This window comes from Cercospora beticola, chromosome 3 (assembly GCF_033473495.1).
Source record: "Cercospora beticola chromosome 3, complete sequence".
NCBI classification, from domain to species: domain Eukaryota; kingdom Fungi; phylum Ascomycota; class Dothideomycetes; order Mycosphaerellales; family Mycosphaerellaceae; genus Cercospora; species Cercospora beticola.
This window is the reverse complement of record NC_088937.1, coordinates 2,486,186-2,504,678: the sequence shown is the minus strand read 5'-3', so window position 1 is coordinate 2,504,678 and position 18,493 is coordinate 2,486,186. Positions and strand designations below refer to the sequence as shown.

General features: G+C 53.0%; 10 protein-coding genes across 10 annotated transcripts; 5 read left to right on the top strand and 5 right to left on the bottom strand.

The window, feature by feature from the left end:
• Positions 1-97: 97 nt before the first annotated feature.
• On the top strand, positions 98-3,120 carry RHO25_004960 (uncharacterized protein; the record flags this gene model as incomplete). The annotated part of the gene is made up of 2 exons (XM_023595871.2): positions 98-529; positions 583-3,120. The coding sequence occupies 2 exons, from the start codon at positions 98-100 to the stop codon at positions 3,118-3,120; spliced, it is 2,970 nt and encodes a 989-aa protein (XP_023457886.1).
• A 333-nt stretch (positions 3,121-3,453) lies between these two features.
• Positions 3,454-4,462, bottom strand: RHO25_004959 (uncharacterized protein; the record flags this gene model as incomplete). The annotated part of the gene is made up of 3 exons (XM_023595870.1): positions 3,454-3,699; positions 3,762-3,867; positions 3,945-4,462. The coding sequence occupies 3 exons, from the start codon at positions 4,460-4,462 to the stop codon at positions 3,454-3,456; spliced, it is 870 nt and encodes a 289-aa protein (XP_023457885.1).
• A 437-nt stretch (positions 4,463-4,899) lies between these two features.
• On the bottom strand, positions 4,900-6,050 carry RHO25_004958 (uncharacterized protein; the record flags this gene model as incomplete). The annotated part of the gene is made up of 2 exons (XM_023595869.2): positions 4,900-5,261; positions 5,312-6,050. 2 exons carry the CDS (start codon positions 6,048-6,050, stop codon positions 4,900-4,902), a joined length of 1,101 nt encoding a protein of 366 aa, XP_023457884.1.
• Positions 6,051-6,613: 563 nt separating this feature from the next.
• On the top strand, positions 6,614-7,318 carry RHO25_004957 (uncharacterized protein; the record flags this gene model as incomplete). The annotated part of the gene is made up of 2 exons (XM_023595868.2): positions 6,614-6,930; positions 7,024-7,318. The coding sequence occupies 2 exons, from the start codon at positions 6,614-6,616 to the stop codon at positions 7,316-7,318; spliced, it is 612 nt and encodes a 203-aa protein (XP_023457037.1).
• Positions 7,319-7,542: 224 nt separating this feature from the next.
• RHO25_004956 (uncharacterized protein) lies at positions 7,543-8,958 on the bottom strand (the record flags this gene model as incomplete). Its single annotated transcript, XM_023595867.1, has 2 exons — positions 7,543-8,722; positions 8,774-8,958. The coding sequence occupies 2 exons, from the start codon at positions 8,956-8,958 to the stop codon at positions 7,543-7,545; spliced, it is 1,365 nt and encodes a 454-aa protein (XP_023457038.1).
• Positions 8,959-9,145: 187 nt separating this feature from the next.
• Positions 9,146-9,988, bottom strand: RHO25_004955 (uncharacterized protein; the record flags this gene model as incomplete). Its single annotated transcript, XM_023595866.2, has 1 exon — positions 9,146-9,988. The coding sequence occupies one exon, from the start codon at positions 9,986-9,988 to the stop codon at positions 9,146-9,148; it is 843 nt and encodes a 280-aa protein (XP_023456901.1).
• A 499-nt stretch (positions 9,989-10,487) lies between these two features.
• RHO25_004954 (uncharacterized protein) lies at positions 10,488-11,132 on the top strand (the record flags this gene model as incomplete). The annotated part of the gene is made up of 1 exon (XM_065602609.1): positions 10,488-11,132. The coding sequence occupies one exon, from the start codon at positions 10,488-10,490 to the stop codon at positions 11,130-11,132; it is 645 nt and encodes a 214-aa protein (XP_065458681.1).
• Positions 11,133-12,565: 1,433 nt separating this feature from the next.
• RHO25_004953 (uncharacterized protein) lies at positions 12,566-14,213 on the top strand (the record flags this gene model as incomplete). The annotated part of the gene is made up of 3 exons (XM_023595865.2): positions 12,566-13,339; positions 13,392-13,804; positions 13,862-14,213. 3 exons carry the CDS (start codon positions 12,566-12,568, stop codon positions 14,211-14,213), a joined length of 1,539 nt encoding a protein of 512 aa, XP_023456902.1.
• A 1,181-nt stretch (positions 14,214-15,394) lies between these two features.
• RHO25_004952 (uncharacterized protein) lies at positions 15,395-15,841 on the top strand (the record flags this gene model as incomplete). The annotated part of the gene is made up of 3 exons (XM_023595864.1): positions 15,395-15,516; positions 15,581-15,674; positions 15,737-15,841. The coding sequence occupies 3 exons, from the start codon at positions 15,395-15,397 to the stop codon at positions 15,839-15,841; spliced, it is 321 nt and encodes a 106-aa protein (XP_023456903.1).
• A 324-nt stretch (positions 15,842-16,165) lies between these two features.
• RHO25_004951 (uncharacterized protein) lies at positions 16,166-18,413 on the bottom strand (the record flags this gene model as incomplete). The annotated part of the gene is made up of 4 exons (XM_023595863.1): positions 16,166-16,856; positions 16,913-18,101; positions 18,156-18,342; positions 18,387-18,413. The coding sequence occupies 4 exons, from the start codon at positions 18,411-18,413 to the stop codon at positions 16,166-16,168; spliced, it is 2,094 nt and encodes a 697-aa protein (XP_023456904.1).
• Between the last annotated feature and the right edge of the window lie 80 nt (positions 18,414-18,493).

Genomic DNA, 18,493 nt, shown 5'->3' with positions numbered 1-18,493 from the left:
ATGTCAAAACAACGTCGGAAGGACACCGCTGCGCCGAGTGCGCTTTCGTCTGCTCGCATGTGGTTGGTTAGATGAAGTTAAGTCTCGGTTTAGGTGAATGGAGCAGGTCGAAGCCAGGCCGTCATTCAGAACTCAAGTTTGGTCACATCAGCACTCGACTCGCAACAACAGCGTGACAGACGAACAGCAGCAACCACTTCTGCCTGGCATCTACGCGCAACAATCTGCAAATAGCACCATGGTCTTCGTGCCGTGGGAACGATACGGCATTTGCAAGCGGCACGCGCTTCCTCGGACAAAGTGCAAGAACAGCAACTGTCCTCTGCGACACCCCTCGGAGGAAGAGCTAAGATGGCTGTGGGACGCACACGACGAGAGCAAAAGCTTATGGAGGGAGACCGAGCATTCGGGAAGAGATCGATGGCCGGGGAGAGTTAATGAAGGTGCAGTGCCAATCGATGGCAGTGACACGGAATCTCGCGAGGCTTTCCTGCCACCCGACCCAAGGGAGCTGTCTGCGGCGCGTGAGGTAGGTCGATGCCATGACTCCAGGGAAGCTCCGCGAGCTCACGATATTTGTAGGACTATCGCTTCCGGGCACCAGGGGAAGGCATGCGCAGCGCCGTGCACACGACAGAGTACCCCTCCTCTTCATCGTCACCGTTTGAAACTGTGCCGCGCGGGCTCGACAGCTATCGCCCAAGGGCACCAGTTAAGGAAGTAGACCAGCACTTCGACCCAGCGCAATCCTCGAACGAGTTCATCAATGGAGCCATGACCTACCGCTTCGCATGGGGTAAGCCGCTGTGCGTTCGCTGTGGGGCCGAAGGACACCTGCCGGTGAACTGCTCTGGCACAGCACTGTCGGCGGCGGAGCAATCTTTCTTATACCAGCTCATGAGAGCAGAGCAGGATCGTAGCAAGAGAGAAGATCCGAAGCCAGATGCACTGAAGACGAGATTGGATCCATTGGAACGCGAGGCTTCGACCGAGCTGCAGGAACTGCGCCCACGAGAAATGCTTGCCCCACAAGTGACAGGCCGTCCAGAACGTCCATGCTCGCCTGTATTGCAGGAGGCTAGTCGTCCAACGTATTGGCAGCGCTACCGGGAGCGCAAGGAGCAGAACGCGCTTCTACAGAGCACGCGTGAGCGTGGTGAACGTCAACAGCATTTGGACGATTTCATGGACGGCAACTGGGATGAGTTGCCACTCTCCTTTGCTCCTCGAAAGCCTGGCAAGGTCGATGTAGCGCGTCGTGAGGAGATGGAGCGAAGCGTGAAAGTGAAAGTGGAGGCAGACGCCGCGGCCTTGGCTCCGGGGTTCGCGTCGAACTTCATTCATCCGGCTCGCGCAGCGTTACTGAGCAGGCCGTCTCCATCTGCGGCAGCCTGGCCATCGACGACGGCATCCGTGCCAAGGGGCACTGCGAATACGGCCATCATGGGAGCGACCAAGCGCATGTCAAACGGTGAAGCCAAAATCGTCGGCCCTCATCCTTCCACGATTCGCGTGTCGGCTTCGTACATAACCCAAGCAGCCATCGACAAGCGACTGGCTTCCGAGGGTCTGGATGCACAGGAGAGGAGTCTGGCAGAGGCGCGCGAGGATACTGTTCGACTGCAGGGTGTCGCATGGCTGGATAATGTCCGCCGTGCGCTTCAGCTCCCGGTCAAGACCTTCACCACGGCTGTGGTATACTACCACAAGTTTCGTCTGGCTCATCCGAAGGAGGATTATCAGTGGGTCGATGCAGCGGCTGCGAGTCTGCTCACAAGCTGCAAGAATGAAGACACCCTCAAGAAGAGCAGAGATATCCTGGCGGCTGCGTACAACATGAAGCAGCCCAACGCCCACGAGCAGGTCGGCGCAGACGACCCGATGTTCGAGGCGCAGAGCAGAATGGTCATCGGCATGGAACGTCTGATATTGGAGAGCGGAGGTTTCGACTTTAGGAGCAGGGCACCACACCACACGCTTGTCAAGATTGGGAAGAGTCTGCCGCAAAGTCCAGACTTGAGGGAGGTTTCGCAACTGGCGTGGACAGTTCTGACAGATCTGCATCGCACTTTTGCACCATTGAAGCAGACGAGTTCTACTTTGGCACTGGCAAGTCTCGAGCTGGCTGCGCATTTCACTGCTGCCAAGTCGGAAGACCATACATGCCTTGTGCGCGACTCCTTGCAAAATCTCGACCTGCGAAAATGGCACACAACCCGCGAAGAAGTCATGGAGACCTTGCTCGACGGTCTGGATCTGTACACTCACAACACAACGTCGACCGTACTTGGCACAAAGTACTCTCTCGATGATCTGCTGCGCATACGTCTCGCGCTGAACAAGGAGTGCTCCGATTCGAGCTTGCCGCGATACACCGTGATACAGCCTCCACCCTCCCCGGATAATACGAATGGCACGAGCAATACTCTGCGTGTAGCCAACGGTCACCCCACGCCAGTGTCGCCACCTCAGCCAGGCGTCCAGGCACCTCAACCAGTCAACGCATATACCGCCACAGCTCAGCACACACCGCAAACGGACGGCACATTGCGATTCATGCTAAATCCGCAACGCGCGACCGAAGAGCGTACTGAGGTGAATCGATACTACACCGAAGAATGGGAAGAGTACGAAGAGGAGATAGAAGTACCGCTGCCGTACGACCGCTCTCGGGATAGAGATCGAGATCGCGATGGTGACTTCTTTGCACGACGTGATCGTGACAGGGACAGGGATGGCATGCGACCACGTGACTTCGACACGCGGCGAGTTATGGACGACCGAAATGGTTTCGACAGGAGAGGCGCGCGCGACAGTCCTCGAACAGCTGCCCCGGCCAGAGAAGCGCGGCCACCGAGGCAGAACACAGCCAACATGCTTCAGAGTGTCGTTCGCGCGCCCTCTCCGGCCCCGGAGATACTGGCCGAGAAGAGTGAAGACAAGGACAATCAGAGGGATGCGGAGCGACCTAGAGCCAGGAGTCGTGATAGGGACAGGTCGTACGATGATAGGCGGCACAACGACAGAGACCGATATGATTCGAGGCGAGATCGTGATGGCAGAGACGCTGGCGGCAGCAGAAGATATTACGACGATGATCGGAGACGTGATCGTCGATAGGAGAACGAGCAGTAAGTTGCAATCTCAGCATCAGGCTGCATGGCGCGATTGACCATGTCGCCGAGTAGGCATTGGCCTGTGCATTGACTACCAATGCTGCATCGGCAACAGGTGGCTATAGAAACTCCAGACTTCAGAGCCCTGTCCCGACCGATGACCTTTACGCAGCTCGCTTGGCTGCCCAGAATCTGTAACAGCGCAGCAGGTGGCCAAACCCTGTGCTTCATGATGCGACAGCACCATAGCCTTAGGATAGCAGCACCTTCACCCAACAATGGGGCAAATCAAAGAACTCTCCAAGAACAGCTACACCTCTCCGACCCCTTTGACAACTCAATACTCGTCTTCATCATCTCCGTCGTCATCCTCACCATCCCCATCACCGACAAGCTCGCCATCATGTCCGCCGTTCTCGTCGTCGTCGTCGTCGGCGTCGCTTCCGGGAGGGGTCTCTTCGAAGTCCTTGTCTCTCACTCCTGGCGGCATCGTGGCTCCTCCGGCCAGCATGAGCTTCTTCCACTGGCGCTGGAGAATGACGGGGCACGAGGTGTAGTCGCTTCCGCCCTTGGAGTGGAGGACCTAGAGCCACAGTTAGTGCTGGATGTGGAGAGCAGCCACCAAAGAAAAATGGCAGTACATACGTTCGCAACCAATGACCACTTCTGAGCCTGGAAGGAGTCTTCGATCTCGCGCTTGGCTTGGATCAGAATGCCCTTGTCTTCTTCGTTGAGGACAGCGAAGTTGGTCCTGTGATGCGGCGTTAGCGATGTGATCGGGAGGTACAACGGAGTTCGTCCAGGGGGAGTCCCTGGAGTATGACTTACTTCAACCTAGTATAGCGATTCGGCAAGGTGCTCACAGCGGTTGCCTCACCAGTCAAACGCTTCCACTCGGCCTTGATAGGACCCCATTCCTTCTTCTGGTCGCGCCACTCGATCAACATCTTATCGACCTCATCGCACTCCTCGAAAGTCCTAGGGATGGGTCTAGAAACTGCGTTCTTCCCCTTGTATGTTCGAGTCTGCTTCTGACGGGCCGATGCTGGTTTGACGGCCGAGGAGTCTGGAGTATCAGCAGCTGCGGCTGCTTTGCCTTTGGCTCGCTTGTTGGCTGGAGTGGCAGGATGGTCTTCTTCTGCGGCGCCTAACTTGCGCTTCTTGGCCGCGGCGGCGGCGGCTTTGCCGCCTTTGCTTGGCTTGACTGGTGGTGCTGGGCCTTCGAAGTAGTCTCTGGAGACGTTGGCGGGGGTCTTGGTGAAGGTCTCCACGTTGCCGCCGGAGACGAACTTCATGGCCGGGTTGAAGGGGTCGGCGCCGCGCTCGCTGTCGTCGATGTCCGACATGTTGCTTTGGTGTGGCAGTGTTGTGTGTGCGGGATAATGTCAGAATAGGAACGACGACTTGGTCGGGACAGCAGTGGGTTGTTGGCGGTTTGGTGCGGCGAGTGCCTCGAAGCTCTGGAACAACGAGTGTGGTTGTTGTCGCGAATTGATGATGGCTTGGTGTGCGCGTTGCCTGTCGAGATGAGTTGTCGGAGTGAGGACGGGCAGAAGATGCGGGTGGAGTCGCGTGCATGTGACAACGACGATCAATAAACTTAAATCTCGAAGTGAATGAACGGCGCGTCAACAGCGGAGAATCGCAGGGTGCCTCTTCTCACAGAATAGACTCCTCTGGAAATACCCGTGATGAAAGACAGCTGAACTATACAGTGAAGTCATCGAAAGACACTGCAGCTTTCCTGCTTCTATCATCGCATTACAGTAGATTTTCTATTCTACTACTTCGCAAACACGGCGTCAATCTGCTTGATCACTGCTTCGGTGACTTGCTTCGTATTCGCACTGCCACCCATATCCCTTGTTCGCGTTTCAGGATTACCAGTCACATTCTCTATCGCAGTCATGAACTTGTCCGCAACATCATCAAGCGAGCCCTGTCCGACCCATCGTACCATCTCTGCGGCAGACCAGAAAGCACCAACAGGATTTGCAATACCTTGACCAGCAATATCAGGTGCTGAGCCATGAATTGGTTCGAACATTGACGGGAACTGTCTAGTTGGGTCGAGATTGGAAGATGGAGCGATTCCGATCGATCCTGCAAGTGCGGCTGCAAGATCTGAGAGGATGTCGGCGTGCACTGGAGCTGGGTCAGCCTGTTCTTCATTCGACCTTGGAGGTTCCACTTACAGTTAGTTGCTACGATGACATCCATGCTCTCCGGCTTATTTACCATCCTCACAGTCATCGCATCAACGAGCATCTTGTCATGCTCCACGACACCTTCATACTCTTTGGCAACCTCGTAGAAGACCTTATCCCACAGCACCATGCCGTGTCTCTGGGCATTGCTTTTCGTCACCATAGTGAGCTTCTTTCTAGGCCTTGACTTGGCAGTCTCGAAAGCGAATCGCATGATTCTCTCGATGCCCACTCTCGTGAAGATAGCCACCTCCGTAGCAATGGTATGTGCAGAGTTCTCGTGGGTCGTGCCTCCTTGGCCGGCATATTCTCCTTCTGAGTTCTCGCGAATGATGATCCAGTCTAGATCGGCCGGGTTCTTCTGCAATTGTGCCAGAGGGGCTGTTGTTCCGGGAAGAATCCTGGTAGGTCTCACATTCACGTATTGGTTGTTCCATTTGCGAATAGGTAGGATCAGGTTCCAAAGTGAGATGTGATCAGGGACAGATGGCCACCCGACTGCTCCGAAGTAGATGGCATCGTGCTTGGCCAATTGTTGCATACCATCTTCTGGCATATACCAGCCTCGTTCCAGGTAGGCTTTTGAGGACCAGTCGAAGGTTGTGAAGTTGAACGAGAAGGTCCCCACTGTCGATGCGAGCTTGTTAAGTACTTCTACTGCTGCTTCTGTGATGTCGACTCCAATGCCATCTCCAGGAATGCAGGCAATATTGTACGTCTTGGACATTGTAAACGTGATGTCGGATGAAAGATGAAGAACGGAATGGATGAACTCAGACCTTGCTGCTATAATGTCGTTTCCTATGGCACTCTGACACTTTGTATACAAAAGAAATGCTTACCTAGGCAATGGCATCGATGTAGGGCGCGTGAAGATCAGGCTGATCGCTTAACCGGCGGGACCGCGAGAGCAGCCCCACCAGGTGCGAGATCGGCATGCGGTGCACATGTCGTCCTCGGTCGCGCTCGACGGCACTGCTTGCATTTTGTGCTCGTGCACATTTGTTTCCAGAGTGTCACAGGCAGCATGATCGGTGAAGGAGGCAGACCCTGAAATATGGCGCGGGTGGAGGAAGAGACGACGGGCAGCTCCAATGGTGCCATCCTGCAGGGGCACTCGAGACGACACGTGTGTGCGATGTGCTTTAGTTCGGTTCTGAGGAGCTAAGCTACACGAGTCCTTGCCTCATCTCTCACCGCATTGAATTTCTAAAATCATCCTGATAATTCCTCGCGAGCCCTTCGACGACCACAGCCTCTTCTGAAGCCGCTCCATCACCTCGTAACAACATGGCAGCTTATCCACCCGGCGGTACCTACTTCGACGGCAAGAAGTCGTTCACCGAAGTCAACATCGATGCCTCCAAGGGCGATGCTATCAACACTACAGAATTTCTCGAGGCCGCTGAGGCTCTGACGGGGCTCTTTGACGTGCTCGGCGGTGTAGCATTCGGTCCAGTCAAGAGTGATATTGGCGGCAACATCAAGAAGGTCCGCGACAGGCAGTTGGCAGCACCAGTGGAGGGCGAGACACTGCAGGACTTGGTCCGCAATGAGCTCAAGACGAAGAAGCACACTGCTACGGAAGGATTGGTGTGGCTCAACAGGTGCGTGCCAATTCCATGATGCTGGCAGTACTCCAAGCCTCTACTGCACAAAGTATCGATTCCACAAATCATGGTGAGCTGACACAATCTCAGAGGCCTGGACTTCACCGCCCAATCGCTCCGCCGCAACTTTGATAATCCGAACGAAGAGCTCGCTGCCTCATTCCGCGACGGCTACGGCAAGACGTTGAAGCAACATCACTCCTTCCTCGTGAAGCCAATCTTCTCCGCTGCCATGTCTGCGACACCGTACCGGAAGGACTTCTACGCAAAATTGGGCGATGATCAAGAGCGAGTGAACAAGGAGCTCAATGAATGGCTCAAGGGGTTGGAGAAGGTCGTGGCAATACTCAACACATTCCTCGCTTCGAAGGAGGCGAAGTGGTGAGCATAAATTCCTCTGAAGGATGTAGAAGACCAAGGCAGAGCAGGCATGAACAGATGAAATAAAACTTGGAAATATGGAACCAGGCTCATTTGGTGCCCCTTGCTCGATCGACCTTGAGGCCTACCCGTTGAGCGATACTATCAGCAGCTACCTATACGAGTCTTGCAGCGAAGCTCGAATCGAGTGACTGATTTATGCAGCAGATTTAGGGACAGTTCCCATTCCTACTTCTTCAGAGCACGCGACAGCATACCACAAAAGCTCTCATAGAGGACATGGTCGTTCCCTCTCAGCCATCGTACCTCTGCTTCCTCGTTCTTGCAGGTGATCTTAACCGCCAAGGCTACCTCGTCCTCTTCATCACTACTGCTCTCTTTATCTTTGGCACTCTCGGCTGCCGGTTTTGCTCGATCAGCGAACATCTTCTGCCTCCTTGCTGCTCGACTCCACACATTCGCCTTGCACTGCACGATGCCAGCGTCCAGCAATGGTCGCCACTCCCATTGAATACCGTCCAATGCGCTCAAGGCCTCGTCCAGCTTCTTGCCCAAAGACCGCGTGCTGTGAAGAGGGAGGTGAATTGTCTTCGCCGTACTTGCTGGCAATACATCCATGATCAACTCTCCGTGTCTGGCAACATCGTTCCTAGGTCGACGATCTCTGAAGCTCCAAGCCAGAGCATATCTTTTCGTTTTGTTGCCAGGATGTAACGAGGTGGTCGCAAAGTTCGTGATACCCTTCTCCTTCAGCTTCGCCACGATCTGTTGTACAGAGTGCATATGCGAGAGCATGGCGGTGTACCACTGCACGCGTTCCCGTAGTACCAGTGACTGCTCCAGAATGCGAGTAACGAACCCAACATCTCCAGCTTCACAGATCATCTCATTCTGCGCTCCTACGCAGACTGCCGAAGGCGGCTTATCATCTGTAGCCTTGCGACCAGAATCATTATACGAAGCCAAGAAATCCTTTTCTGAGGAATAAAATGGCGGGTTGGTCATGACGAAGTCCATTTCTTCCACGCCCATGGAATCGATCGGAATGAGATCCTCCTCCGCCTTCATCTTCTTGAGACGAATTCGATCTTGCAAATCGTTTGCTTCGAAATTTCGTTTCGCATGATCCAAAGAGTGAGCATCGATATCTGTGCCTGCCATTCGCCAGTTTGATCGACTCGCGCATGCCAAGAGTCCGTAGATGCATGATGCACCGACTCCAATATCCAGACCTAGAACTTCGCGTTCAGGATCGTGAATGTCGGAGAAGGAGGCTGAAGTTGTGTCGAGTAGGTCTTGCAGCCAGCGGACGTAGTTCCATCGAACTGGAATCGGCGGGCAAAGTCGGTCATCCGGGAGGGTCAAGGAGAGGCCAAAATCGTACTTGAGTAGACTCTTCGTGAGCTGTCTAGATGTGTTGTTAGTTGCAGATCGCGTGAAGGAAATACGATGTTCTCACTGAACGACCTTTGGGTCGTGAAAGTCTATCCAGCCATCTCGTTTGGCGGCTTTTGATATTGCTGCGAAGTCGTCGTCGTGCTTGGCGAGCTCGTTGAAGTCCACATCTCGCGAGTAGTAATCTTTGCGAGTCTTCTTGCGCGGTGACTCTGAAGATGGGATAGGCACGACGATTGAATTAGACATTGTTTGTGATTGAGTCGAGCTTGTGGAGCGTGCGTAGTTTGGATATCGATCAAGGGTCGTCAAATATTGACTGTATTCGACTGATACTATTCGACGACTCTCGAAGTGGTGGATTGGACTCGCCTGGCGCCTTCCACTCCTAGTCGCCATCAGGTCACAGGAAAGTGCATCGCGAAAATGCCGCTCCTCACATGAGGAAGATCCATCGTATCAGCTTCATGAACTGCAAGCGATCCACAAGCGACCGATATACACCAGGCCGTGAGTCACCCTGAAGGAACCACTTGTAGGCCTCCTTCCATGCATCAGTCCCTCGCTCATCCAGAACATCACCGTGACAGGGAACAATGCGCTCAAAATTCCACTCAGCGACCAGTTTCGCATCCCTCCTCATAAGCAAATAGTCTACAGTCGCAATGTACCAAATCAATCTCCTGAACCAGTTCGATCTCGCATGCGCCACTTGAGCAAAAGCCCACGATCCAGGTCCTTTCGAAGCAGAACTCGTGTCATATTGCTCGTAGCATGGCAAGTTCATGAGAAGATCTGATTGGAACAATGTCTTGGTCGGCTTGTGGAACCAAGCGATGCAGTACGTGGTGAAACCTTCGAAGAGAACGGTCTCCATATCTTCTGCGAAGCCCAACACGTCTTCAACTTTCTGATTTCTCTCCGAGTATATGAAATCCCAGTCTACGTCCTTCCTCTTGCCAGCGAGGCCTGGGACGCCTATGGTCTTCGCGTTTGGCCATATCTTGAGGTAATCTGCAACGTACATGTGGTGACCAAGGTCGCATGCTAGCAAATGTACGCCGCCTAACTCTTCTAGCTTGTGTTGTATACTAGGCTCGAGCTTGATAGGATTTAGCAGGAGGACGCGTCCATCTTGGAGTCGGATCGCACTGGCGCGGTTGCCGACTGCTACGAAGGTCGGAAGGGAGCGGCCTAGAGGTGCGAAGCGATTGAAGGGTGTTGTGAACGTCGTGATCGCGGGTGAAATATCTCTGATCTTTAAGCCTTCGGAAGGCATCACTTATATCTCAAAATATTGTCATGCTGTAGCAAGTCAGTGTGAGGCATGCATGCACATGCAACTTGTTGCTGTGCTATTCGTCTGCAATGTCGTCGTCATCATTGCCTCGCGGTCTTGGATCTGGTCTCCCAGCCGTCTTCATGTGAGACAGTACAATACGGCCCCGATGGATCTTCGCATGCGTAGCTCACGAGATGCGAATGCTGAGGATGTTGTAATGGAGACTCGCTGAAGATGTGCAGCTTGAGGCCATTGGCCGATTGCTGACATACACCTCACCTACCTCCCACGCGCTTCTGCGCGACACTTGACTCCGAACACACCAATACCATGGACAACATTCAACTTGCACCGCTTCTGCTCGTACCTGTCGTCCTATACATCATATACCGCCGAATCGAGAGTCGCAGCCAAACATGGTCGACCAGAGATCTTGATAACAAGAACCGATGAAAGCCGCCTCAAAAGTTTCATCCACCACATCTTAGCACACAACATGGCCTCATCATGGAGACGCACATTCAGATACATTCTTCTGCCAGCGCAGATAACCGTATGCAGCATCATCTTCATCAACGACAACCTCTTCGAAGTCCTCGCCGTAACCGGCGCTTCCATGCAGCCGACCCTCTCACCACGATACCGCGTCGATCGCTCACGAGATTTCGTTCTATGGGATAAATACGCGCCGACCCAAGACTTGAAGCGCGGAGATCTAGTCCTCTTCCACGCGCCGCACGCGCCTGAGAAACTGAGCGTCAAGCGGGTGATAGCATTGGGCGAAGACACAGTCCTGCTGGATCCGAGACGGAGACCGGAAGACACCATAAACGGAGCTGTCAACGACGCCGCGAAAAAGTGGGACAGGATATTCTATACAAACAAAGGAAGAGTTCCTGTGCCGGAAGGACATGTATGGGTGGAAGGAGACAATTGGCGGAGATCAAACGACAGCAATGCATATGGTCCGATCTCAACAGGTCTGATATTAGGCAAAGCGCGGTTTCTGGTCTGGCCACTGCAGCAGTTTGGTGGGAAGCCGTGGGAGCACTGGACGACGAGGAGGACAAAGGTTGTACCTCCGCAGCCGAAGAAGAACGATAATGCGGGGGAGGCAGAGAGTTGGTGGCAGCCTGTCTGAAATTATACGTGGGAGAAGTGATCGGAAAGAGATGATTGAGATCATCAATAATGGGCGACATTCCCTGCGCTCGCACTCATACCCACGCTTCGCGTACTGTATGAGCACTTGCATGCTCGTCCAAAACGACCCAACTCAATCCGAACAGCGACTATGTTGCTCGCAAGAATCAGCCTCAGCGCCGCCCTCAGATGATTCCGAGAACCGCTGAGGCATTTGGAGGACACGAAACCAGCCTAGGAAATACATTTCCGAGTCCAGAGGAATTGTATCGATACGCTAGCCATCGAATGATAATCAGAAGAGAAAGAGACAGAACCATGTGGGTATGAATCTAGTATCTGATCTGATTTGTGCAATGACTCCGACCTCCGGCGCTACATTGGCGCCTCTATGTTCTATCCGGACCAACGATAGCAATCTTGCACAGACCTTCTGTCTATTGTCTAGATTTGTGGCAGTACGGACGTCCTTCGCGTGGTCTGCATATGTTGCATATCTTGCAGTTCGATCGAATACCTCATTGTCTGAGAGCTTCTACAGGACGACACGTTTAGATAACGCTTGGTGTTGATGAGCTTCGCAACTCGCATCTCGTATCAAACTTCGGCTCTCGGGTATCTGGCCTTATGGTGTAGCAGAAGCTCAAGCCCGACTTTCTACACGCCCAAACAGTTGTGCTTTATCGCAGCACGATCGGCTTTCTCGATCCTGCTAAGGCATAAATACGATAGCAAGGGCTTGGCTGTGGCTTGGTGCATCTGGAGAGAAACCCGGACTTCAGTTCCTGAGCAATTGTTGACCTTCACCATCTGTGGCACGGTTCTTTCTGCCATGGACATTGAACTCTACACATGCCGACTTCCGCATAGTCGATTTACAACCAATGCCAATTGTCTTGACGCCCCAAAGTAAACAATTTTAGCTTCGACCACATTACGCAACTTCCTTCACGTCCAAGTCAGATCTCCAGCATCACGTCGGCATGGCACTCTATACAAGCTCGCAGCTCAAATATAGCAGCGATACCATTAGCCCGGCACATCCGCAGCGGCATTAGCTTCTGTGGTCGAAATCCTCACGTTGGCGCGTGAGCAGGCTAAATCGCTTGGTATACCATTGGCGACTCACCTTTCCAGCCACCTTTTGTCCCGATTAGGCAAGATGTCAACTTCAATGGGAGACCAACTGCGAAGCTCCACGGAAAAGGTGCCTGGGAAGGATTTATTTCCAAGATCATGCAGTCATAGCTGGGAGTTTGTATGGCGGGGAAAATGAGCATGCGAAGAGCATTGCAAGGTTGATATAGCACGGTCGTGTGCTTGTCTAGAGGGAAGAGTATATTGCTTGCAGTGCTGCACAGGCTGTTGCTGGTTTCACAGCATACTCACTGACCTTCGTTCGTCAATCTAATAACTAATTACGGGCTCAAGATGCCTTTCACTCGTTCCGGGGCGGCAATTGCTTGCCTTGCAACGGCATTCGAGCTTGTTGCTGCTCAAGGTGGACCCGGTTCCTGGGGTCCTTCGATACCGTTTCCAATAGTGACAGTTTCCGGAGCCATTGCGCCTGACACAGGGAACCTCATTGTCTGGTCAAGTCGCGATCGGGATTGGTCAGGCGATGGCAATGTCGGGCAGACCTTTTCTGCGGAGTACAACTGGAGGACTGGAGCAGTCAACGAGCGTCTCGTGTCACAGACAAACCACGATATGTTCTGTAGTGGTGTCTCCATGGGTCATCAGGGCGATATTCTAGTCACTGGAGGTTCTTCAGCAACTCGTTCGAGCTTCCACGACTGGAGGACACCAGATGTCTGGAAGCCAGGGCCAGAGCTTAAAATTCCTCGCGGATATCAAACACAGACGACTTTGAGTGACGGCAGAATGTTCTTGATCGGTGGCTCATGGAGTTCTATGACTGCTGGCTGGTGGACCGGCGTCAATGGAGGCAAACATTCTGAGATCTGGGATCCTTCGACAAACGCTTGGGAGCTGCTGCCGGGTATTCCAGTTGATCCGATTCTCACTGACGACTGGGCGGGCTTGTATCGATCTGACAATCATGCGTGGCTGCACACTTGGAAAGATGGTTCAGTGTTCCACGCCGGGCCCAGCAAGAGGATGAACTGGTTCTATACAAATGGCGAAGGCAGCCATGCTCCAGCTGGCGAGCGAGATGGTGTAGATGCTATGTGTGGCTTCAGTGTAAGTACCATCCTGGCTCCGAATCTGTTGGGCCCGATGCTGATATGAGCAGGTCATGTATGATGCTGTCGCAGGAAAGATCCTGAGTGGCGGTGGTGCTCCCAGCTATGAGGAGTCCGCGGCCATAACCAATTCGCACATCACAACAATCAACGAAGCATCGGGCATCGCTCAGGTCAAGCAGCTGAAGGGCCTGAACCGAGGACGCATCTTCGGTGATGGCATTCTTCTTCCCACCGGGCATGTACTTACGACTGGTGGCATGTCGTGGGGCAAAGTCTACACCGATGCAACGGCCGTCACCGTGCCTGAGATATGGGATCCTGTTACTGAAGAGTGGACTGAGCTGGCAGATGAACTTACTCCTCGCACATACCACTCTATTGGCGTGCTGCTCCAGGATGGCACTGTCTTCAGTGGCGGCGGTGGTCTTTGCGGTGTTGTGTGCGTCAATGGAATCAACCAGTAAGTCTTGAGGCGCAGAAGGATTTGATCGTGATCGACACTACTGACCATGTTTAGCTTCGACGGCAAGATCTTCACACCGCCCTATCTGTCAGGTGGTGAAGGTACCCGACCGACGATTGATTCCACGAGCACCCAAGATGTTCCAGTTGGCGGCACATTGATCGCCACGCTGGGCGCTAACCCGGACAATGCCACTTTTTCTCTGGTCAGACTTTCCACTGTGACACACGTCGTGAACACTGATCAGCGCCGAGTGCCATTGACCCCAGTCGCTCGAAAGGGAAATTCGTATACGCTGCAGCTGCCAGGCGACGCAGGAGTCTTGCTTCCAGGCTACTGGTATTTGTTCGCAATTAGTTCCGCTGGCGTACCGAGCGTTGCACAAATTATCAAGGTTCATATTTAATAATGTTTATAGCATTCGGCGTAGCAAGACGCAGGATAACGATGTAACGATGCATGAATGGAAACGGAAACGATTCTCTTGATTGCTCTTCGACACCTTCCGCAAGTAAATGTGCAACGGATGTGCGTCGTGCCTGGCATCCTTGGGAAAGACTCAGTACCATATCAGCAGCTGGCCGGGTCTCTCAGGACTTGCCTAATCCGAAAGTCAAGTCGTGGATCCAGTACAGCTTCGGTATAGTAGAGTAGACCCTGACTTGGCGAGAGCAGAGACCTAAGTAGCTAACCTGAGATCTGCAAGCATCACAAGCGTGACCAGACAGCAAAGACGGAGATTGCCGAAGCCTCAAAACTACTCGAACAAATCATATAGAGCACTGCCGACCAGTCGCAAAATGCCAATGGCATTTATACTCTCTGCATGTAAGCATACTTGTGAAGATCGTGTGCTGACGGGATTAGCTTTGTGTCAGTCGCTCCGCCCAGCACATCACATGAGACTACTAAGACCGCAAAATGCGATCGTTTACCTGAAAAGTCTTGGATCTGCTGCTGATTCAGGAATAAACTCGTCCTTTCAAAGCTCCTGATCTGGCGGTGAACCTTGTTATACTGAACCCTGCATATCAAGCCAAGCATACCATGAATCTCTTTGACTTCATACCAGAAAGTGTATGCTCTCCCCAGGCATCGTCGTTTCCTCAATCCGGCAGGCCAGGGAAGAGAACGATCATCTCCTTCATGGTACGTATTCTGCCAAGGGTGAGCTGGACCATTCACTTAACCACACCGGTGCTCAGGAGAACGGAACATGGCTTGGAGCTTCAGACGGCCAGGACAACGGCGTCTTGTCTCCGGTCAATCATGGCGGGATCAGGTCAGGATCTTCCAGCTCCTGTTGGTACCGTAGCATCCAGGACACGAGAAAATCCTGCGTCCCCTCACACAACGACGCGGGTATAGCGACTTGCCCAAGAATGAGGAAGGAGCCGGTGGTCTTCGCAAGGAAGAAATGAAACCACAAGATGCTGATCGCAGGGACTCTGTCCTAGGGCAGATGAGCGAAAAGAAGATATATAAGGGCGTAGAATGTCCTGCTTTCTCAACACATCAGCAATAACTCAAGAAACCAAGGGCAAAGACTTTCCAACACCAACAGCCAACTTCCCCCAATCAACCAACATGCAATTCACCTCGATCATCGCTGCCGCCGTGGCTCTCGCCGCCGGTGTCAATGCCCAACACTCCTTTACCGCTTGGTCCAGCACGGGATACACTGGAAGGACTACCCGCACTGGCGCTCAGTAAGACTTTCTGAAACTCTGTGTAACATTGACAGAATTGCAATACTGATGTATTCTCTTACAGCGGCACTTACAACCTGGGCTTCACTGCTGCCTCTTACCGCTACAGTAGTGCCCCGGGCGATGGCTGCTGCGCCAAGACTTGTATGAACAGAAGGGTATGCTATTCGGGCTGCGATTTTTCCGATTCAGAATGAGATGCTGACGTTTTGATTCTCAGGAGACGGGCTCTTTCTGCGGTTCGCGTTCCAATGAGAATGTTGCCAGCTCCAACCGCTTCAACAAGGTGGTCATGGGATGCGGTAGTGCCGTGCTGAACTGCTAGATTTGTTCTCGATCCAGATCGGTGGTAGCTCGGCATGCAGTGTTGAGCATAGAAACCTTCGATCTGATAGAACGAACTCAATACAATGATGAAGCTTGTGGAAGTTACCTCATCTTTAAGAGTCCTTTCAGTTGGTTCTTCCAGTTTTCAAAACGCAATATCAAGTTGTCTCTTGTTCTGGCCAAGGGCCTGATACGCGACTGATAGGAACGCAATGCAGTAGCTGGCACGTGAAGCAGCTTCATGTAAGTGCACAGTGCTGTGCTGTAGTTTTGGGCGGTTATCGTTATCATGCTTCCATGCTCTTCAACGGCAGCCACCGGATTACTTTATCTGCGTATGTTCGCGTACCAGCCGAGCATATTCTGCCAGACTTCTTCCTATGAGGTCCACCATCGGCCACGGACTATTGTGATGGGAAAAGAGTCTAGCCCAGATGTCTGCTATGCGGACAGCTAGACTGCGAGCTAGAGCCGCAGTACCAAGTTCCGACGCGACGCGTACGGTCTGCATCTCCACGACATCTATTATCGGGTCCAGTGACTCGTCGATTTCGTCCGAGATACGGTGCAAGGTCTTGAGTATGTTGAGTTCACAATCTGTCAGCGGAAAGTGGCCCGACGACTCGGCAACGCTCAATAGCCATTTCGATGTGAAAACAGCAGCTTCGAGATAGCACAGAAAGATCGATAAGTCCCAATGTAAGAAATTGCTTCGTGTGATCCATTCTAGGCCCAATTTGACGGGGATGTATAGCGCTTGCGTGGCATGTAGTAAAGCCGGAGCAAGTGATGATGAGCGTTGAGGTAGAGGTGACTCGTGGAGGCTTCTTCCAATTTTTGCAACGTCCCACGAAGCAAGATGTCTGCGCGATGCATAGTTTGTGCAGAGGCGGATATAGGCTAGACCTAGGTACGAGGTTGAGGTAAAGGAATTTGAGCCGTCAGGATTCCGTGGATCGAGCATGGATTCACGGGCCTGTTGCCAAGCCAAAGTCCATCTCTGGAGAGCTGATCTGTGGCACGGCGTAAGCTGAGAGTGATGGGTGGGCTGGCCCGGACACAAACTTACTGTATCTCACTCGCGTCCCCATCTCTGACGGGGCCTTGGTCGCCCACGAGCTGCATTTGCCGCCCGAGATAGACCCTTTGCAGTACAGCAACCATCAACACCAGGTTCGATAGCGGTGAATGTAGACCTTGAGGAGTCGTTGCTGAGAAGAGAGCTGCCAGAGCCTCTTGTACGTGGGTCACAGAAGTACCGCTCTTTCTGGCTTGTAGCCACGCAGACTGTGACGGAGCTGTCCACTCTGCCGTCGATGATGGTAATTGTACATCGAGCTCACTCACGAGCAACGATGGAGGTACATCCAAAGCGGTGCTGAAAAGATGCAGGACAACGTATATGCAGCACACAGTGCGCCGTCGCCCTTCAGCCAGTATCCATCTCTGCCAGTCACGCTGCTCACTATGCTCGATCGCTCGGCGGTCGCGAGCAAAGTCTTGCAATATCTCCCTCAACTCGGGTGAGTTCTGCATAGTTTTGCAGTTGTAGTGCAACAGTGCGAAGTCTGTGAGTAACAACGCCGCCTGTGCAGTTCGAAGCTTCTCTTCTGATGTAGCCACACTGGTTTGCCTCCACTTCGCCAATGTGATCCTCGTGGCCACATGCCATGTCCGCAGAGCTGTCCTGGTCTCGTATTTGCAAGCTGCACCACATGTGGCAAGAGCCAGGACGAGCTCAGGCGCACTTGTACAAATAGTCTGAGGCCGAAACGTACTGGCGTGGATCATTGGAAAATGGTTATGGAGCTCATCGAAGTACGCAGCAATATATCGTCCGAGTGCAAGGCGAGATGGGACTTGGTAAGCTTCCTCTCCGTTTCTGTACACACTTGATATTCGTTGCAGCTCCTCTCTTTGAGCCGTCGAGAATCCCCAGGGACAAGGCATGGGTCGCAGTTCTTTCAATTCATCCGCGTCGGCATCGGCGAACTCCATGCTTTTGGCACCCCTTGCTACATCCTGGCACTGGTACGAGTCATGCTGTTGCGGTGCATTTGGATGTCTATGTAGCATCAACATTTCTGTGCGACCATTGGGAGCAGGAGTTGGTTCATGGTTCGGTCCACCTGTGAAGAGATCCAGCTCGAACGGTCCGTTCATCCCCATCGTGGCGATAAAGGAGTCGAAGTCGTTGAATACATCTGACCCAAAGACATCCAAGTCTGGCAGAGGTTCGAACTGATCGACCGAAAGAGCTATATGAAAGTCAGCTGGCAACACAAGCTCGCAGGCCATATAGCGGCACGTACGCTCGGAGTGGAAATTGGAGTCGTGCATGCTGATTTCTGCTGCCGAGCCAACTGCGCCAGTTGTGCCAGTTCCCAGCCCCACGCCAAATTCTGGCACGGATGAGGGGGCCGTGATGGCATCCTGAGGAGTAGCACTTTCAGTGGTCTCAGGACTGGGCGTAAGGAGAGTGTCTAGGTGTCTTCCGATCTGTTCATGCCGTTTGAGTAAGTCTTTTCTTGTGAAAGACTTACCGCAATGGCAACGGAAAGATCTTTCATTCGTGTCTACGTGCCATGATCAGACATGTCGGCTTCGTTGGGGTATGGCGAAGCTGTACGAGTTGTGATGTGCCGCCGTA